Raw genomic sequence first — 21,697 nt, forward strand, 5'->3', positions numbered from 1 at the left:
AAGTATTTTTCTTCTGTCCTGATTGCATACATTTTACAAATGTTATATTAATGCCTTATGTTATATTAATGCCTCTTACCAAATATGCACTCTGCCCTTCTACCATATGCCCTTCAGTTCAATATGCTTCTTAACTTTCAAAGAATTTTTTTTCCATTTTTTTCATTAACCCAATAAAAATCAATTGTCAGTATTTGTATCATTGTAAGGTTGTTTGCATTATGATTCATTCTATATCAGACATTCAAGGGGTCAGAAATGCAGCTTAGAAGCAAAATGTCTCTACTGCCTCCCATGGTAGTAAATAGAGATGAGTGAGCACCCAAATGCTTGGGTCTGCGTTATTCGAGTCAAGCTTTTCGTAAAATTCAAGATCTCTACTTGAGTAACAAACCCCATTGACTATAATGGGAGACTCGAGCATTTTTGTATGTGGGACGCCAGGTCCCGAGCTTTTTTTTTTCTTGGTTCTCTCTCTCTCTCTCTGCCCTGCCTGCCAGCCAAAAAATTTGCCATTGACGGGCGCACTGCGTCGGGGAGGGGCTAAAACAGGCACGTCACAGTGGGGAGGAGCCAAAAACTGGGGCGGAGTCGAACACGGCGTGATGCTCGTTTGAGTAATGAGTACCATCGAGTACGCTAATACTCGAACTAGCATCAGGCTCGACAGAGTACGTTCGCTCAACTCTAGTAGTAAACTGTATAGTCTAAAGATTCCAGCAGCAAACAATCCTAAATGAAATGTTTTCCTAACCTTCACCTCTTTTTGGTTGGAAAGAAGTGAGAATGGATGCCTCTGACACAGACATGAATCTCCATAATCCGCATAAAGTCTTCAGCTGCCCTCATTTGTGGAATGCTCACTTAACTTGGTGTGCCAGCTATGATTTTCCTCTAATCACGAATGCGGTGTCAAGGCTAAATGTCACAATGCAAATCGGACTGCCATACCATCAATCAATCTATTTTAACATGTTCTAGAGCTTTTCTGGTTTTGCAAAAGAAGTAGTTTTGACCTTTTAATAAATATAAGGTTTATGTTAGTTACCACAAAGGGCACAAATTGCAGTGATGAATTGCTAAAAAAAGTTTAGCAAAATAAGAATTACATATTGTGTACTCTGCCATCGATTTCATGTACTTGATAAATGAGACTGGGCAGAAGTGGAAACTTTCACACTGTTTAATCTCAATATGAGAAAAAGATCTTACGCTGCAGATTTTGAACTCCCTTATTGTCCATTCGGGAAGCACAGACTCTGATAGCATCTGAACTATGAGGTCCCCATAATACAATGAGTCTTGATCAAAAGGCCAGTAATGATCACATTTTACCTGTAAGGAGAAAATATAATAAGATATTGAGTGACGGGTAATAGCTGTCTCTTATGAGAAATGCTGAGGTGCAGTCAATGGCTGTAAAAGTGCTTTATAACCAGAGCTAGAAATCCTATACTACTGAAATTCACAGTTGACTTGAATTGTAAATCTATAACAATAGTAATTGCAGAGTAATGTATATAACGAGATAAATGTGAGACATTTCCTATAGTAGAATATATGAATGTAGCTCATGACTAGATGCTATAGAAAAAGCTCATCACAAAAATATGCCAGATAGGAAATAAATAATAGATCAAACAAATACATATCTCCAGAGTACAATGAGGACATTAGAAACCCATCAAAATGCTGCAATTCTGTTTAAATAGTTTCCTTTGTTCCTTTATAGCCTATGAAGTGTTCATTTCTATAGACTCTGCATCTAAAAAGTCTACAATTTGCATTTAGGTCATGAAACTTGTATATCTATTCCCACTTCCTGTACATTATATGCCCTATTCATTGCAAGGGTCTAGTTTGTCTCCCCTAAAATACACAACACCTTTGGATCTGAGTCATGATGAAGAGAACTGTTACTTATAGTATTTTCACATTGGGCCAGAAGCATTGTCATTGAGAGACTGTGACATAAAGAGCCCAATCTTTGGCAATTTTTTTAGTTTCCCCAGGTTGTGTATTTTTTGGAGGGGACACTTAGTTCAATATTTAGTTAGGAAATGGTGGGGAATTGAAAGCAAAACCAGAATCCATGCACAGACGGCTGTTTCAGGATGTTTGCCCCTCATCAATGTAGGTTTCTGGCTTTGCTAGAGAGAAGCCCAGAAACAGCTGTCTGTGCATGGTTTCTGGCTTTGCTTTCAATTCCTGTCTATTATTACAAGGCTTGTATAGAGTCTAACATTGACTTGAAGGAATGCTGCTTTCCAATAGTTGGAACTGTGGAAGTATTGCTCCATCTCCCTTATTTGCAGCTGCCTCGAGACGCATCTGTCAATGCTGGTACTATTCAGAAACAAAGAAGTCAAATAATAATTTTGTGGATAAGTGCTTTTTTAATATTAGATCAGGTTGCGCCTTATTCCCAGAATTATTTCTTCAGTTTGCTAACACAACCACCCCTATGAGTGTAGTGTTCATCTGGGTTGGCTACACCTGTAGTACCATAACAAGAACTAGCTATACTATTAGGGAGACCTCTCTTCTTTCTCTCACCTTAAAGGGGTTGTCCCGCGCCGAAACGGGAGCGCTTACCTGAATCCCGGCGGTCCGGCGTCTTCATACTCACCTGCTGAAGATGGCCGCCGGGATCCTCTGTCTCCGTGGACCGCAGGGCTTCTGTGCGGTCCATTGCCGATTCCAGCCTCCTGATTGGCTGGAATCGGCACGTGACGGGGCGGAGCTACACGTAGCCGGCATTCTGCACGAGCGGCCCCATAGAAGACAGCAGAAGACCCGGACTGCGCAAGCGCGGCTAATTTGGCCATCGGAGGCCGAAAATTAGTCCGCACCATGGGAACGAGGACGCTAGCAACGGAGCAGGTAAGTATAAAACTTTTTATAACTTCTGTATGGCTCATAATTAATGCACAATGTACATTACAAAGTGCATTAATATGGCCATACAGAAGTGTATAGACCCACTTGCTGCCGCGGGACAACCCCTTTAAGGAGTCCAAAATTTCATAGTACTCAAAAGTCATCCCCTACCAGAGATTTTCCACTCCTTTTTTTCTATCCGCTACTACCTACCTGAGTTGTAATATGGCCTTCATAGATGTATATGAGCCCTACTTCTAGAGCAGAATATCTCTGTATACACTGAGGCTAATGGAGCCTATATGGCAACATACAGAGGCTGTATGACTGCTGTACTGCTGTGTGTATAAGTCCTTAGATGAAGTTGATATTATATGTGATGTAATTTATAGGCTATAACTTTTATCCGATTTTTGCCATTTGGCTGTAGGAGAGAACATATGAGTCAGATGAGTGAGAAAATGCCTGTCTCTGTCTCCTTGGGACAGACATATGCTTGACCAGGGGAGTCTGATGATTCAAAATAGCTTGAATAACTGGTCCAATATATATTGTGACTTGGTAGTTAGTATTGATTCTACTTAGTCTTGGGATTCTAGGGTGGAGTCTGACCAGGAGTAACATGTGCACACAGTTTGTATATTTTCCCAGGGTTGGCTTCACATATAGGCCAGTTTCAGATGATTGTATTGTGACATGTCTGTAATACGGATCCATAATATGGCTGAGTTATAGATGACATTGCACTACATGTCATCAGTATTTCATTATTGTATGATCTATATTTTCTGTCTTTTTATTTTCTACAGTGCAAATACTGTTCCATATTAGCCAACTAGAAAATAATACCAATAAATGCAAATATGGAGGCAAAAATTGACAAAAGTAGTCTGTTTCTTAAAAACACAGCCCCAAATTGAATAGATACAGTACATAGATTTACATCAGCTTCGTATGATGTTCCACCAAACCGGACCAAATACGGAGTTAAAATACACTTGTCTGAAAGTGGCCATACCATTTTCCTCTTACACTATGAAAACATTCAAGTGGGTTATTTGGTTTCCCATCAAAATGGGAGTTAGTGTATATGTGAGAGATAGGGAAACACTGTGAGCCACATTCGGGGTAGGGACATATCTGAGTGATTATGATCTGTGGACAGAGCTGCAGGATACGTTGGAACTACTCAATGGAAAATACCCAAGTAGGTTTTCGTGCACTTTATTGACTTCATGAAGAGTATGGTATGATTGATTCTAGCAAAATCTAGACAATTGCAAGTGACAGTGAACAGGCAAAGAGGACAAGTACACAAGCCACAAACTTTGTTTTATCATGTTCTATACAGTATATGTGAACATTACACCTATAGTTTATATGTAGGGATGAGCGAGTATACTCGCTAAGGCACTACTCGCTCGAGTAATGTGCCTTAGCCGAGTATCTCCCTGCTCGTCCCTAAAGATTCGGGGGCCGCCGCAGCTGACAGGTGAGTTGTGGCGGGAAGCAGGGGAGAGCGGGCGGGAGAGAGGGAGAGAGAGATCTCCCCTCCGTTCCTCCCCGCTCTCCCCCGCCGCTCCCCACCCCACGCCGGCCCCCGAATCTTCAGGGATGAGCGGGGAGATACTCGTCTAAGGCACATTACTCGAGCGAGTAGTGCCTTAGCGAGTATACTCGCTCATCCCTATTTATATGCAGTATGTAGACTAAGGCTGCCTGTGCATGGGCGTTCTTGCATTGCGTTCCCCGCGGTGATAATCCGGCCACGGGGAACGCAGTGCATGCTTTCCATAGCATTGCTATGGAAAGCGCAGGCTCCCTGTCCACAAGCGGAGAATCATAGCGATTCTCCGCTCACGGCCAGCAAATCGCAGCATGCTGTGAATTGCCGTGATTCTCCATGGTGAGCCTATCTGTCAAATAGGCTCACCGCGGAGCTCCGTTAGCTGGCTCCTGCTCCCCGGCAGCGGCTCCCACGGCAGAGACCCGCTGCGGCATACCGCAATGCCCGTGGACAGGCAGCCCAAATGTGAGACATAAAAAATAAGTCTCGATGCTTCAGAATATTTACGTCCTCTGAGAATAGGAAAACAAAATCATTACTTTTAGATTTTGTGTGTCCCTCCAGATAGAAAAGCTATCTTCAACTTCAAGTAAAAACAGCAGTCTTAAAAAGTACGCGGATATGTAAAGTTCATCCTGTTTTCTTGCATAATCCGCTGTCGATGATTTTGTAAAGGTTACCTTGACCTTTCAAATACGTTTTTTTTATTATGTATTTCCATCTTCCACTTGATGATAAATTATTCCAGACTGAAACATGTTTCTGGCCATTAAAATAAGATGTCATTCTGCCATCCTATAGCGCTATTTTTATCTAGCGAGTTTATATCTCATTAAAATCCAAATTACGTGGAGCGCAGCTTCTCACAATTGCTGATATAATACAGAAATGACAGAAGTATTAGAAGTCGCAGGGGGATATTTTTCTTTCTTTTCTTTTAATGAAAGCATCTTGTTTGTGGAAATTGAATTACTCTTATATCTACTTAGTGGGAATCATTTTCTCCTGCTAAGTTTATTTATTATTTTTCCTCCTAATTCTTATCATACCGACAATACTAATATTTATGTTACTAATTCTTTTCTTTCACTTTTCTTTTATGTTTATGGTTCCTTTCGACAGCACTTAATAAAAGCTTTTCCAGCCTCCAGACCCAAATGGTGAATTATGTTTACAAATGACTGCATTATCAACACATTAAATCTACCTCCGTTTAGTAGCAGTACGACTAATGTGCACCACATATAGACCTACATGGTCAATGTGAACATTATGCTTTGCTTCATATTGGGTATAATTAAATCTAATAATTCAAGCAGATTTTATCTAAATAGGAGACGCTGCTTTTTGTTTTAATCTACAGCAGATATTTAAAACCCCCATACACATTTTACTAAGGCTGAATACACACGGGCAGATTTGAATTGCGGAGTGGACGCCCTCCGGATTCTGCATCAAATACCGCTCATAGCATGCTATGCAAACATGATTCTTCAGCACACGAGTGGAAACTAATTGCGGTTTCCGCACATGAATGAAAAATTGCAGCATGCTCCATTTTCTTGTAGTGTCCGCATAGACGCCTTCCATTGAAGTCAATGGAAGTTGTTCCCCCTGTGGCCCGTCTGCAATTGACATTGCAGATGGGCAGCGGATTCCACAGGAAAAGCATGAGTTTAAAAAAACATCAGTACTGTGCATGTCCGACGGCCAGCCACGCGGTCCATCTGCAGTAGAGATGAAGATGAAAAAATGCAGGTACTTGTGGACCCCGCTGCTGCCAGGGCTGGATTCCACTGCAGGATTCCACATGCGGAATCCGGCTCTGCTGTGTGCATGTGGCTTTAAGCTGTTCGAACCCACCAATTTCGGACAACTGCTGAAGGTGTATAGGGGCCTTTCAACTTTCTCCTATTAGATGATGTTAACCAAAAGAAGGATTGGGCACAGTGAATTTCAGCCCCCACTCCTTTTGTTCTCCCTGGAGATCAGAGGTGTTTGTCTGCGCCATTGTCCACAAAATACTGTACATTAGCACTTATCCAAACCAAAGCACTTGTGTTTGTGGGAGTCAGAAAACAAAGCTGCTGGGCAAATGAACATTCGTTCGGCTGACAGCTACTGAAGGTGTTATGGGGGTCATTACTAGTAAGGGGTTTAGAACACTACTACCTATTGTATCACATTTCTTCAAGTGTCTACGATGATTTAAAGAAGAATTCACCTTTAATTTAATGGACGTTTTATTTGTTATTCGTCTACTCTATGGACTGAATGTATTATCTCTATTTCAGTAAACCAGTTCTATGCCAGTAGTTGAGGCACTCTGTGTACAGATGTAGCAATCATAAACTTGACTCGCGCATTGTGATGGCTCCATTTACAACTTTTTAGTATACTGTATGTAAGCTGTCATAATGTATAAAATGTCAATTTCATGTTTGCTATACCTATACATAGGGAACTAATATAATAATAATGAAGAAAAAATATATACATATGTGTGTCTATACAAGTGTGACTGATCCGAATAGAACATTAGGGACTGTAGCGGTGTGGTGAGTGCTGGTAACCGGCAGAGTGAAATTATACTTTTTGAAAAGTTATATATGATAAATGAACTCTCCTATGAATAACTTTAAGTGATTTAACTGCCATTGGTATAGGCAGTTAAAAATTATTTATGGCCCACAATTGTAATGTGAATCCCCCTATATGGAGATCATAAAATGCAATATTTCTAGTATGTTTACAGGTGTTTCTTGTTATACATTTATCTTATGAAGGACTTTGTTGTGCTCTTTTGTTACTAGGAGCTTTTTACATATATGCATTTATGATCGTGTGCTAGGTACGCTGCAAAGGCTTGTGACAAATTTGGTACATTTATCTGTATATTATTTTTATTTTTTTATTATATTTAATAGTTTTTTTTTTCTTTAATACAATTAATTATATAAGATGGCTTGAGAGCCAATTATATTTATTTTATATTATTTTTCTGAGTGCGAGGATGCCGTATTTAACTGTGCACTCGACGTCTTTATTTCATCTGGAGCATTGGTGAGCTACCAAAAATAGCTTATTTTCTTAATACATCATCTATTTTCTCTCATGTCTTCTCCTATGTAAAGGTGCAGCAAAAACATTACGATAAACAGAATAATTCATCAATCCACAGGGAAGAAATACATCAGAAAAAATAATTTGGCTGAGGTACTGTTAACTGAAAGTCTTAAATGTTCCGAGCTCATAATAATCAATGAGAATATATTGATTATTATGAATTTAAGACATTTAAGACTTTCGGTTAACCGTACCGCAACCAAATAATTTTTTTCTGATGTATTTCTTCCCTGTGGATTGATAAATTATTCTGTTTATCGTAATGTTTTTGCTGCACCTTTACACAGGGGAAGACATGAGAGAAAATAGATGATGGACACAAGCAAAAGTGAAGCTCAAATAATACTGTGTATAGTGAAATATATATTTAATGTATATTAAGTGACTAAGGACAATACATTGCTGCAATAGTTTTATACTAGTAACTTACTATCATCGTCCTTCATACTGCTAGAGCATGAATGCAGTATTGCTGCTACCATTTTCACACTTTTTCTACGACCATTCCATCAGTATCAAATTGGCCACTTCAACTGTATCTACATTATCTTCATGCAATATTAGAGACAAACGTCTTGCAGTACCACACATATATGTAATAAAATACCAGCACCCTCCTTTATGAATATATTTTGCTTTGTGTAAACTAGGATATGCTATGGATCATTAGTTTCAAACAAAGTATATGAAGTATAGATTGCATCTGCCTAATTGCATTTAAAATTAAACTTAATGGATAAATAGCAAAATAGTCATGGGCATATTCAAATTACTAATTTAACTTTACCACACAATGACTTTCCCATAATTCAAGGGACTTTGCAGCATAATAACTTTTGAGAATTAATGTTTCCAATGAATACATTAAATACTACCTTATAATAAATTGGACTTTTTGGTCACATGGTGGGTCATATGACTTCATGTGTTGCCTTAGATTGGCATGCTATCTTTCACTTACCCGTCCTTTTTCCACACACTGAGTCACCATTACAATGTTGTGTACGTTTTGCTCCCACACCATTTTCCAGAAGTCATCTTTGGTACCAGGAAGAGGGCCTTGAGTTGCAATGTATTCTCTTCGGAAGTTGTTTCCCTACAATGTTAAATGATGGGATAGAAGCATAGCATAAGAAAGGAGAGCAAGGGTTCACTGACACAAACCTTTCAGCCAAATGAAAACTTCTCATGGCACAAAATTATACATGGATAATTCTTTGAAATGGTATCAAAGATATGTTTGAAAGGCTATGTCGACTCTTCAGTTCTACAGACTACTACAAATTCCTACTAATACATGTAGGGACAATGATACAACAAAAAAGGACATTGCATTTATCTGTAGAGACTTTGAAGACCTAGGCAGAAAAGTGAAAGAACTGGGGGCACAGTTAGTTTTCCCATCCATCCTCCCAGTGGAATAAGAAGATAGAATAGGATTCTAGAGGTGAACAACTGGCTACGTCAATGGTGCTATCAGCAAGGATTTGGGCTTCTAAACCATGGAGTGAATTACCTATATGATGGACTCCTTGCTAGAGACAGGTTGCACCTTACAGAGACAGGAAAGCATATATTTGGCATGTGCCTTGCTACACTCATCAGGAGAGCTTTAAACTAGAACAATATGGGAAGGGAAGTGAAAGGCCAGGCAAAAATATACAAATAATGAACACAATGGAGAACCTCACTATAAAGGCCCATTTACATGGGACGAATGTCGTGCAAACAATGCCCGACACTCGCCCCTGTGTGTACTCACTGCTATGTGTGTAAATGGGCCTTTAGAAGTGGAAAGAAAGAACAAAGACAAAAGATTATGTAGAAGTGCAAGAGACAAAGATCATAAACTAACGTTTCTACACAAATCCACAGAACATGGGAAACAAAAAAGGAGAACTGGAGCTGCTAACATAGACATCACGGAAACTTGGCAGGATGATACATATGATTGGAATACAAGACTTGAAGGATACAACTTATTTATAAGAAACAGACTTAATATAAGGGGAGGAAGTGTTACATTGTATGTTAGGAAAGCATTCATCTCCACAGAGATTTAGGCTTCAGGGAATGGTAGTTCTGTAGAAACTATTTGGGTAAGAATACAAGGAGAGAACAACAGAAAGGACAACATTGCAGTCTGCCTGCCTCAGCTACAGTGGAAAAAATGTAAAACAAAACAAAAGCATATGAATGTCCCCCAGAGATCTTCTATGACATCATGGGTGACATATATAGTAAAAAGAATAATTACATACATAAGTAAAAAAAATACAGAATAAAACAACAATATATACATAAAAAAGAAAATAACCCAAAGCCCAATAAAACTAAAAAGCGGGAAAAAAATCTGTGAAAAAGATATTTAAGAAATAGCTCTATATGTCACAGAAAACGAAAAAGCTGCAAAAATAATTTTGGTAGCTAAAGGAAAAAAAAATAGGGCAGTAAAACTACCACATGGCTAAAATCCCCCAAAATAACAGCCTGGTCCTTAAGGGGTTAAAGAGACTCTATCACTATCGTTTTGCACCACTATATGAGGGCAGCACAAGGTAGTGACAGGCACACTGCTTACAGTGATATGTCTGCTGTGTGGGTCTGTTCAGTAGTTTTTTGAGAAACTTGCCTTTTATCAGTAGCAGCATATGCATAGAGGACTACTTACAGTATGCGTGGATATTTATGAGCTGCAGGCTAGCTAAACCCACCCTGCCCACCAGTCATTGACTGACTGCTGTCTTCTTTTAGGCTCCCTGTCCATGGCCGTTGCAGGATATCGCCAGCGATATTCCACCATGGGGGAGCAGGGGGGTCGCTGTCAGTTCTCTGCGGTGAGCCTATCTGACAGATAGGCTCACCACAGACAATCGTGGCAAATCGTGACATGCTGTGATTTAGATCCCACGAGCGGAGAATCACTAGGATTCTCCGCTTGTGGATGCCGCGCTATGGAAAATCTTCACTGTGTTACCCGTGGCCGGATTATCGCCACGGGTAATGCAATGAACAATAACCCATGGACAGGCAGTCTTACTGTACACAGTGAGGGTACTGCCAATTGTTGGCTGCAAGGTAGAATGTGTGCGGCTCATGAATATCCAGGACTACTTCTGTATCTGGGTACTACTAATAAAATGCAAGTTTCTCCCAAACTACTGCACAGATATGCACAGCAGACATATCACTGTAATCAGTGTGATAGGCACTGCCTTATAATGCTCTCAGTGAGGGCTGCAAAAATATTGTGACAGATTCCTTTTAATCAGAAATCTTTCATTATATATTCCTAAAAGGATAATCTACTTAACTGTATGCCATTAACACAACTCAACATACATTTTTATTGACAGCTAATATTATGCTAATGTGAATGGAATACGTTAGTTCGGTGATTGGTGTCTTAGCATTTGGTTTTATGTGACTTATCTAAAGCATAACAAACATATTAGTACAATTAATATGTCCATGAAGCATGATAAAGATGATGGGTAATATGTGTGCAGAATGTTTTATCAATGTACATTAACCGCATGTTCTGTTGTAATGCACTCAATTACTGGATGTTAACAGATAGTACAAGTGGGTTAATTATACTACAAAATATGATGGTTCCCAGCAAGAGAAACCAAGTAATGTATATGTGATACCTTTTAATGGCTAACAAAAATACATGATGTATTCAGCAAATTATGGTAATTCCTATTTATTCAGTAAGCTCTATTCTAGGACTGCATATTACATTATAATATTATAACATTAGTGTTAGTAGTAATAGTAACAGCTTGACACAATAAGATGGACACAATGTACTCAATGTACAGGATATTGCTATTCCCGAAAAAAAGAACCGCTTATATTTACTCCTATGGCAGTATGTACATTATGACCATGGACATGGAGTACGTCTTGTAAAGTAACAGAATACAGTACTTTGTAGATATGGGAATAGGAGCCTCATCTGCAATTCTGTAATAAAATCTGGGTCTTATTTCAGGCAAGAGCATATAGTGCAAAGTGACTGTTATGGTTGCAACTTCAACAATGTGCAATGCTGAAAGTGATACCTACCGGGGTATAACTGGCATTGATGTAGTCTGAGCATGGATCATCATCCACATTAGAGAGCTTTACCCGTGTGACATCATCTATAGAAAGACAGCAACTTTGTGACCATTGCAATAATGTAACAGAACACAACACTATAGCATAACTGACTGATAGTGGTAAAACAGTTAGAAAGACCATGGCTCAGGTTTATATAATTGCCCATAAGTCACATGCGTGGGAAGAAATCGCAGCATGTTCCATTTTCCTGCGGATCCCGCAGGGACGGCTTCCATTGAAGTCATTGGAAGCCATCCGATGCACGGCACACCCGCAGCTGTCACTATGGCTGTACTGCGGATCCGCGGGAAAGAAGGAGATTCAAAAATAAAAAAGAAAGCAGTGCGTATGTGCATCAGCCCGGCGCTGCCGGACGCATCCGCCGTGCTAAAGAAAGAAGATCCGGCCGGCTCAGAGGAGGACTGCGCCGGATCCGGAGAGGTAAGAAAATGTATTTTCCTCTCCATGTCCGAGGGCCTGCACGGATACCACGGTGGGATTCAGCAGTAGAATCCGTGCGTGCAAGTGGACATTGGGCCTTAGGCTGATTTCAGACAAGCGTATTGTTACAAATCCATAATAGGGTCTGTATTATGAACATGTTACAGATGACATTACAGATGTCATCATCTTTTCATCATTATTTGATTAATCTTTGCCTCTGTGTTCATCTTCTACTGGACAAGTACTGATCCATATTTACCCAACAGAACACAATACGGAAACAAATACGCAAAAAATTGGTCATCCTGTGTTTCTAAAAATGGCCATGGAAAATATGTCCATGTGAATAGATACATACAATAGATTTACATTAACTCCGTATTATGGTTTGCGAAACATGGACCAAATACAGAGTTAAAATACACTCATCTGAAAGCATCCTTGGCTTGGTTCCATGCGAGAGTATTCCAGCCACATTTGCGCCTCATGAGTGCTCCGATCAAACCGCCCATACTATGCTCACGTGAAACTGGCCTTAGGGTGGTCACCACTGATGTGATAACAATATTTAGCTTAGCTCATCAGGTCTAAGAATCAATGGACTTAAAAAGAACAAACATTTTCCTGAGAAGAAGTATTCTTCGAACATATTAGTCAAGTTATTCAGGATGAGTTCAAATGCCGCAGATTTGGAGCAGAAGATTCCCCTGAATAAGGCTTGGAGAAGCTTCCCCATTTAGATGTGTTGAGTCTTCCCAACTCTTGCTCGAACATATACAGGAGGAAGCAACCAGGCTCAGATTGGTTTAGTGGGCAGCTGGTGAATCCCCCGGTGGGCCCATTAGACAGAAGTTAGCCATGCTGAATTAGATTTTTGTACCTACTATATGTATTTAATTAATATGTAGGCTTTTAGAATTAATTGCTATGGTGGACCCTATGTACCCGAGTCTGACAATGCAAGCAACTCCCAAGGTCAAGAGCATATTAAATCTCTTCTGTTATGATGGGAGTGATGATGTATATATGCTACTGTACTGAAGTGCATTACAGTGACAAAAAAGTACTTACATGGCAATATATTGTTGTATCGATTTTTGCCTCTGTTCTCTGGTAAAAGTGCTATATCAAAAGATTGGTTTCGCCCAACATCTTTAAGATCCTGAAAAACAAGAGTAATGAAAAGGCTTTAACTTCTTTGTGAGACACTGCTACATTGCATTGTGCCGTACGGTCATCGATTCAACAGAACACATCCTTAAAGACAGCGATCATCAATTGATTGTAACTGGAACTTCTTGAAGCCGTAAGTTGGCACATTGCTTTATAAATACTTAACTGTGAAGAATAGGGTTAGAGAAACTACTCCTTTGTCTCTACTAAGAATGGATGATCCTATTTGTAAACATTTGCTGCTGGAAAACAGACCCGTACTTATATGCAGTAAAGTGCCGAATCTTCTTTTTAGCATTATGTACCTATTTTTTTGAAAAATACAATATTATAATCCATATGTTATTGATTACATTATCTATAAGATTGCTTGACATTAGAGATGAGCGAACGTACTCGTTACGAGTACTTACGCACCCGAGCACCGCCATTTTCGAGTACAGCAGTACTCGCGCGTAAAGATTCGGGGGGCGCCGTGGCGGCACGGGGGGTAGCAGTGGGGAGTGGGGGGGAGAGGGAGAGAGAGAGGGCTCCCCCCTGTTCCCCGCTGCTCCCCCCCGCACCGCCGCACCTCTCCCCGCCCCCCGGCGCCCCCCGAATCTTTACGCCCGAGTACTGAAGTATTCGAAAATGGCGGTACTCGGGTGCGTAAGTACTCGTTACGAGTACGTTCGCTCATCTCTACTTGACATTCATCATTGGGTCAGATATTTATTCTCGCTGTCATACAGGAATTGGAGTCAGGAAGGATTTTTTCTGGGGTTTTCTGTAGCTTCCATAAACTTTATTATGCAGCAGCTGCAGAGATGCATGGACATCTCTATTCAATGTCCCTGTTGTGACTTTCCCAGCTGACAGGGTCAGTGTACCCAGTTCCCCTTCGTAGGTGGGGGTCCCTGTGCCGCACCCGTCAGGCATTTTTGGCATTTCCATACGACATGTCTTTGGTGGGAAAACTATACACTTTCACAATTTCTGACATTTCTTACCTTCCGTTTTACGTTTTTGTGTTTATATTTGTAGGCCGATGAAGGAGACTTATTGCCTGAAAGCTTGCTAAAAACAATACACTCTACTATTTTGGAACCTATGCACAAAGTTATTAAAGACTGTACATTAATTGCAGATATCAAAAGAAATGTCTGTGGTGCCATTTATTTTGTGATTTCTTGAACTTTGGTGGGAAAATTGACATCAACTCACGAACATATTAGCAATTCATCAATGGGGGAAATCTATCAACTGAAAAGTAGCACAGAAAAAGGGACAGATTTTGGTTCGGGGCTATGTTGTGACTTTAACTTTTGTGCTGCTTATGACAGTATGCAACAATATGAATGTGCTTTGAGAAGAGACATGGTTGCCATGGCCTTACAGATTTAAGTATAATTTACACCAGAAACTAGTGTAACTTGTACCAGAAATCTACTCTAGTTCATAGCTGGATTAGATTCCTTTTTAGGCATACTGACAGCTGAAGATGCACCTTGTATTAAGAAACGTGAGCCTCTTAATATATTGGGTGCATCTTACTCTGACAAGGATTGTATTATGACCTAGCATATGGTCTTAATAAATTCCCCCATAACATTGATGATTATGTTATAGTAGAATTCATAATATTAAATAACAGCAAATATACATTTTCTGGCTTCTCACCTCATATTCATGGGATAGCAAGTAATTTGAGTCTGCTTGAAGTTTGCTGAAATGAACCTCAAACTGGTTGGATTGGATTGGACTAAAATGTAAGAAAATGAGTAAAATAAAGATATAAAGTGCCAATAATAAAGTCTAATGAATTGGTGACACTGTACTGGAGAATGTTCTCTTACCTGGAGGATCGTTTGTTCCTATAAAGAAATAGAACATAATTAAATATCTGTTAAACCACATATTGTGCAAAGTGAATGGTGCATAAGGTTCTTCTTACCCTTTATGAGCCATGTTTAGATGTATAGATGAGGGCATTTCTCTATGTGATTGTGCTCTGATATGACCCTGATCATAGCTGAAATACACAGAACACATTATGCTTGACTCATTCATGACACTCAGTGAATTGAACACATCTTAACATCAAGATTCTATGAATCGCTTTTCATGATTTAGATAAAATGTAAAGCATAAACCACAGTTAGACAATATACATGTTCCAGGCATGTACAGTGGTTCACTATTCAGTAAACTGTACCAGCAGTCTATACTAGCTATTTTAATGAAGAAAGAGTATTCTAAATGTGTCTGTTATACAATATACTGATCAGCGATAGCATTAAAACCACTGGCCTAATATTGTGCAGGTCCCCATCTTGATGCCATGAAAGCGCTGACCCGTTAAAGCATGAATTCCACAAACTTCAAAAGAATCCATGTGATCTGGCTTACAGGTAAGAGGTAAAGTTTTGAAGAACTTTAATTGAAAATATTGAATCTTGAAAAGCTTTATTTGTATATCTAGAAATCTACAAAAATTCAGTTTGTTAGATTTTATATCTTAATATGTTTAAGTAAAGTTTTTAAAGATTTTACATCTTATCTATATGCTGAATCATTTGGATTCTTTTGAAGTTAGGACATGCAGTTGGAGTGGGATTTATGAATCTCTGGAGGTATACTTCATCTGTAAACTGGTTCTCTTTTTGCACTATATGAACTTCACAAAAATTCTGAAAGTGTCCTGTGATATCTGGCACCAGGATATTGAAAGCCCATAATCTAAGTCCTATAAATTTCAAGATTGGGCCTCCATGTATCAGACTTGTTTTTCTAGCACACTCCACAATGCTCAATTGGATTGAGATTTCGAGAACTTAGAGATCAAGTCAACACCTAGACCTCTTTGCTATGTTCCTTAAAAAATTTCCTGAACAACTATTATAGTGTGTCAGGGTGCATTACGGAGCATTGCCATTATGGAATGCCGTTGTCATATGGGGTTTATCTAGTCTGCAAAAATGTTTAGGTAGGTGGTGCAGTACATGTCAAACAACATCCACATGACTGCCAAGACCCAAGGTTTTTCCAGTTGAGCATTGTCCAGTGCATTACTTTAATTTCACAGTGTCTTCTGCAAGAGCACACCACACATTAATTTTAGGGCTATTACACTCATGTTCAGCAAATTAATGAGGACGTTCATAACACCATATTCTTAGGTTGTGGTGATGTATATCTCCCATAACATGAAAAGTGGCCTCATCACTGAACAAGACACAATGTAAAAACTGCTTGTTGTCAATTTCCTAACGAATATCCACAGCAAAAATTGATTGTATGTTTTTTGAATGGTTATCTAGGTGGATTGCATGTGACAACTAAAACTGATGTAAAATCTATATTTTTTTTTAAGTGTCAACAGTTGTTTTTGGAAGGCCTTATTGTTAAGAACATTTATGCACAGGTTTCTTTGGACAGCAGATGTAACTTCTTTGAATGTTTTCGACTAACTCGTCACCAACAGATGGTCTTTCTGAATGCTATGTCCAGTAGGCTTTCCATATTTTTTAAGTATCTATCCCAACAATTGATATGATTTTCATGGGCTGGTTCTTCATTAAACACATGACAATATCTACGTTACACACAAGTCCCAGGTTCATAGTTTACTGGACACAAAATACACTGTACTTTCCTTTGATCTGTCTTTATCTTGTATATTCTCTTCACCATGGATACATACTTCTACTAATCTCAAGATGAAAAACTCAGGGACTCTTTTATTTGACACCTGTTTCCTGTGTTAGTCGTGTTTCATTCCAACAATATAATCATTTGAAACCCCGCCATGTCTTTTGTTACACACTGTATTATAGCTCATAGGTGTATATCACAGACCATGCATACTGTATTTTGCTTTTATGATGAAAATGCACTAAATTCAAAGATTCACCAGTTTACTAATCTACAAAACGTAAAATGCTTGACTGTCATATTAAAGTTCTAGAAGCAGAGATTGATGATGTGACGCATGGATACTTACACTCTCCTGCATTTCTGGCGGCAAATCAGTAAAGCTGTGACTCCAATCAGGACAACAATGAGGAATAAGACCGCACTGACACCTTCAATCACTCCTACTAGAGGCTCTGTCAAGTCATAAAAGAGCAGGGTGATAATTATTAAACACAGTCTTTCTATATATCATTCTATATACTGTATTAAGTATGCTGATTTATCCCAATTCCCAAAAGTTTTATAATTTGACTCTGTATTGTTAGTGGTCACATACCATATGTGTCTCGAAATATATTTTATATCTGTTACCTATCTTTTTCTAATTTATAGAACTTACATTGGCCAAATTTTTGCATCACCCCTTATTTAAATAATATACTTATTAGTTATAGTATTATATATGTTCAGTGTCTATCACAAATACACAAAGAGTTCTAGGCTTTTTGTTAACACTTTACAGGCTTTACAAAAACATTACCTGTCCTTACCAGCTTCTACCTCAGTGCACTCCCAGTCAGTACAGACAGGGGAACAACTAAATATTTTTTTAAGACTAATCTGTGGAAAAGTTTATGGAAAGAGAAGGGCTTCCAAGCCATGTACTTTAAGAAAAAGTCTAAAGGTTTATTATCAGCATTTCTAAATACTATATGTTGCACAGTCATATAAAAAAGTTCTTACAATGGTAATAAAAAAGCATTTTAATGAAAATTAGGTATAAGAGGTTTATTTTCTGCTTTACAACATGCATAAAATGGATGGAGTAGAGGTTGTGAGCTCAAATTCAACATGTAGAAAGAGGATTTTGCACTGATAAGATAACCATTTGTATATATTTTATTCAATAAATACTTTATGGGCCCTTCTGGCACAACCTTTCCCAGCTCCAGGTCTAAAAATGATGATTTTCCCTGAAGCTTATGGGGTTACAGGGCAGCAGAACAACAACTTTTCAGATTTATTATTGAATTGTTCTGGCTTAATACGATATGAGGAAACTATTAGTACTGTAATGCCATATTATAATCTTTACAGGGATTCCAAAGGGGAGCTTTAATTTATGGAAGATGCCAGGTGCTGCAAAGCAGGTATTTATCTGAGCAGGGTTGCCTGATCACACCATACAGAACAATGTTTCAATCTTAATAACTTAAAAAGATGCTCTTGTGTGTAGATATTGCTGATTTACACTTGTTGTGGCGCCCCCTGGTGTTCTATACATTCTCTCTCAGAATGTCCAATTAGTGTACTCAGTGCTGGTGGTCACACACACACTCAGCAGCTCAATCTTGTCACTGGGATCTTCTTGTATATGGGTGGTGGAATGATTTCTGCTATTGTACAGGGCAGCCATTAAAAGCAATAAATTAACAATAGCTTCATCAGGCCAGTATTGAACACATTAGGTGGATGTTCTGAGGGGGAATCAAAAGATCACCAGGGAGCGCCATAAAAAATATGTAACAGTGATATCTAGACGAAAATTGTTACATTTTGCTTGACATAACAATGTAAATTAATATTTAATCATGGGTCAACCACTTTAAAGGAATGTTCACATGCCACAGATTTCTTGCAGTGATTTCTGCAACTGTCCAATTCATCTGAATGGGGTCTACAGGAATCTATGTACATGCTCTAGAAACACCCCTATTAAAGTATATGAAATTCTTGCAACAAATTTGCAATGTGAGAATATACCATAAACCTGTTTTGAACAATGTTCCAATACTTACATTTGTATCAATATTAAAATGATCTCGAATTATTATATTGCCTGATATTAAGCGCTTACCATCTTCTGTATTCTTAGTAACTGCAACAATAAGCGTGCGCTGAAAAGGTCACTGCACACAGCATACACACAGTTCCTCACCTGCTTCTGTTGTGATTGGCAAAGAGAAAAAAGTGTCAACAAATAACGGATCTGAGTTTTCTTTTAGATCTTCAGAGAACAATTGTGTAAAGGCTCTAATGCTGATCCTATAACAAAAGATAAAAGGGCCAAGTTAAGTATGTTGCAACATCAAAATAAACATGGAAACACTATAATACGAAAGTGTTGATGTGAAAATAATAATAAAATTGGAGATTTCCATGATAGGACCAACTGAAATATCAGACAAGTAAGAATACTGCAATGGATGGGTCCTGGGAGCTGGGATTCACATGAATGTCTGAAACAAGCAGGTCATGTTCCTTGTTTTCGATGACAAGCGATCAATAAATGATCAGGGCAGGTTTCAGCATCTATAAACAATGTTCCATCAATTTACAGCAAGCATGGGTTACAATAAATTTGAAAATACATAACACAACGCTATATTCATCTGGTTAGTAGGTGATATTTACCTCGGTTTAGCTTGAAGGTTTTCAGGCGTTCAGGCTGACCATGAGTCAAACGGCTTAAATAGCAACAACAAAGGAGAAAAGCCGGCTCCTTAAAACACTTTCAATTCTTCCTTTATTCCAAAAAATCCATAATAGTGTGACACCATGTCTATGTCAAACGCATTTTGAAAGACACTTTTTTCTTGATCACAGCTAACAAACTGACATGGTACTCCCCCTTAAAATCAATTACGGACCAGTTATTATACCTTGCTTGATTGTGACACCCAAAACAAACAAAAATAATGTTTTTCTTTCTTTCTGGTGTAGATGTGGTGGTACACAGTACCTACCATTTGTAATTTTGTGGATTGTTTGGAATAAAAGAACTGTTTTTAAGGATCCGGCTTTTCTCCTTTACAGATTAAAATAGGATGCATAATATCAAAAACATCTCTTGGCTGCAGTCTTTCCTCAACTCTGAACCAATAAAAACGCTGGATGTATGCCCTAATCATTTCCCATCTAGACTACTGCAACTTCCTTCTTTGTGGCCTCACATCCAATACTAATAGAATATACTGCTATCTGAACACTATGAAGATACATTCTCAAAATTGCAGTGTAAGGGCTCGGTCAGTCAAGCGTTTTTTTTGGGCACCTATGTGATGTCCTGCAAACAGGCATCATGGTGGAGACATGGAATGGTGCTGCGGGACACGAGTAGAGGGGTGAGTATATGTTTATTTTTTATGTTACTGCATGGTGAATGCATTTTACACAGGATCTATAACTCAGACGACTCCTTTAAATAAAATATTTGAAACTAAATGGGGTTGTTTCTGCAGGAAACACATGGATTTCTGCAAGCCACATTCTAATGAATAGGCTAGTCATAAAAACTTCAGCAAGAAGTCTGCCTACTGTTTAAGTGCCTTTCGTTTTAGGGTTACTGCAATTTTTTTTTGGAAGACTTTCGACCTTGAACCAGTTTTTTAGCTATTACAATTTATAGCATCATATATATCAAAGTATAAAGCAGAATGCCTCATAATACAGCAGCGTCCAGGACACATTATTAATAGAGATGAGCGAACGTGTTCTTCCGAGCTTGATATTCGTGCGAATATTAGGGTGTTCGGGATGTTCGTTATTCGTAACGAACACCATGCGGTGTTCTGGTTACTTTCACTTCCTTCCCTGAGACGTTAGCGCGCTTTTTTTGGCCAATTGAAAGACAGGGAAGGCATTACAACTTCCCCCTGTGACGTTCAAGCCCTATACCACCCCCCTGCTGTGAGTGGCTGGGAAGATCAGGTGTCACCCGAACATAAAAGTCGGCCCCTCCCGCGGTTCGGCTCAGATGCCTGGTGAGTTAGCTGAGGGACAGTGCTGTTTGTACCGGAGCTGCTGTAGGGAAAGAATTGGTAGTTAGTGTAGGCTTCAAGACCCCCCAAAGGTCCTTATTAGGGCCACTGATAGCTGTGTGTTGGCTGCTGTTAGCAGTGGCAATTTTTTTTTCCTCAAAATCGGCTCTGCAGAGCGTTGCACCCGGCATTAGGGACAGAAGTGCTGCATAGGCAGGGAGAGTGTTAGGAGTGAGTGTAGCCTTCAAGAACCTCAACGGTCCTTTCTAGGGCCATATTTATCTGTGTGCAGTACTGTCCAGGCTGCTGTTAGCTGTGCTGCATTTTTTTTTGCTTCTCAAAATCGCCTCTGCAGAGCATTCCATCCTCCATTGATACTGCAGGGAAAGAATTGTATAGGCAGGGCCACAACACAGTTATTATTCATTGAATATACGCAGTGCTGCCTTTTGCTTGTAAAACAAGTGAAAATAATTCTATTTGTCCTGCCTCTGTCCGTCCTAACGCCGGTGGACACGTGTCGGCTGCGTGTGCAACCTGTAAAAATCATACGCACCCAGCTACGTTTTACTCCTGGCTTCGCCATTTGCTTTCCTTAATTGGGAAAAAAAATACCTGCTCTGCCACAGTTAATAACTCTGCTACCCTCACGTTCTGTGACACATTAGCAGGAAAACAGCACAGTTATTAAACTTCTCATGTTCATAGAATATACGCAGTGCTGCCTTTTGGTGCAAAAAAA

General features: G+C 39.2%; 1 protein-coding gene across 2 annotated transcripts in view; it reads right to left on the minus strand.

The window, feature by feature from the left end:
- The window catches only part of PTPRB (protein tyrosine phosphatase receptor type B), a 159,569-nt gene that overhangs the window by 22,693 nt on the left and 115,179 nt on the right, over positions 1-21,697 (minus strand). For both annotated transcript variants that reach the window (XM_066591635.1, XM_066591636.1), the window contains 9 exons: positions 19,134-19,240; positions 17,283-17,388; positions 15,234-15,311; positions 15,136-15,153; positions 14,960-15,041; positions 13,199-13,289; positions 11,648-11,724; positions 8,535-8,669; positions 1,213-1,335 (listed from right to left, as the gene is read on the minus strand). In XM_066591635.1, the coding sequence (XP_066447732.1) occupies positions 1,213-1,335; positions 8,535-8,669; positions 11,648-11,724; positions 13,199-13,289; positions 14,960-15,041; positions 15,136-15,153; positions 15,234-15,311; positions 17,283-17,388; positions 19,134-19,240 (817 nt within the window). The remainder of the gene's footprint in view (positions 1-1,212; positions 1,336-8,534; positions 8,670-11,647; positions 11,725-13,198; positions 13,290-14,959; positions 15,042-15,135; positions 15,154-15,233; positions 15,312-17,282; positions 17,389-19,133; positions 19,241-21,697) is intronic.

Source organism: Eleutherodactylus coqui, chromosome 2 (genome assembly GCF_035609145.1).
Source record: "Eleutherodactylus coqui strain aEleCoq1 chromosome 2, aEleCoq1.hap1, whole genome shotgun sequence".
Lineage (NCBI taxonomy): Eukaryota > Metazoa > Chordata > Amphibia > Anura > Eleutherodactylidae > Eleutherodactylus > Eleutherodactylus coqui.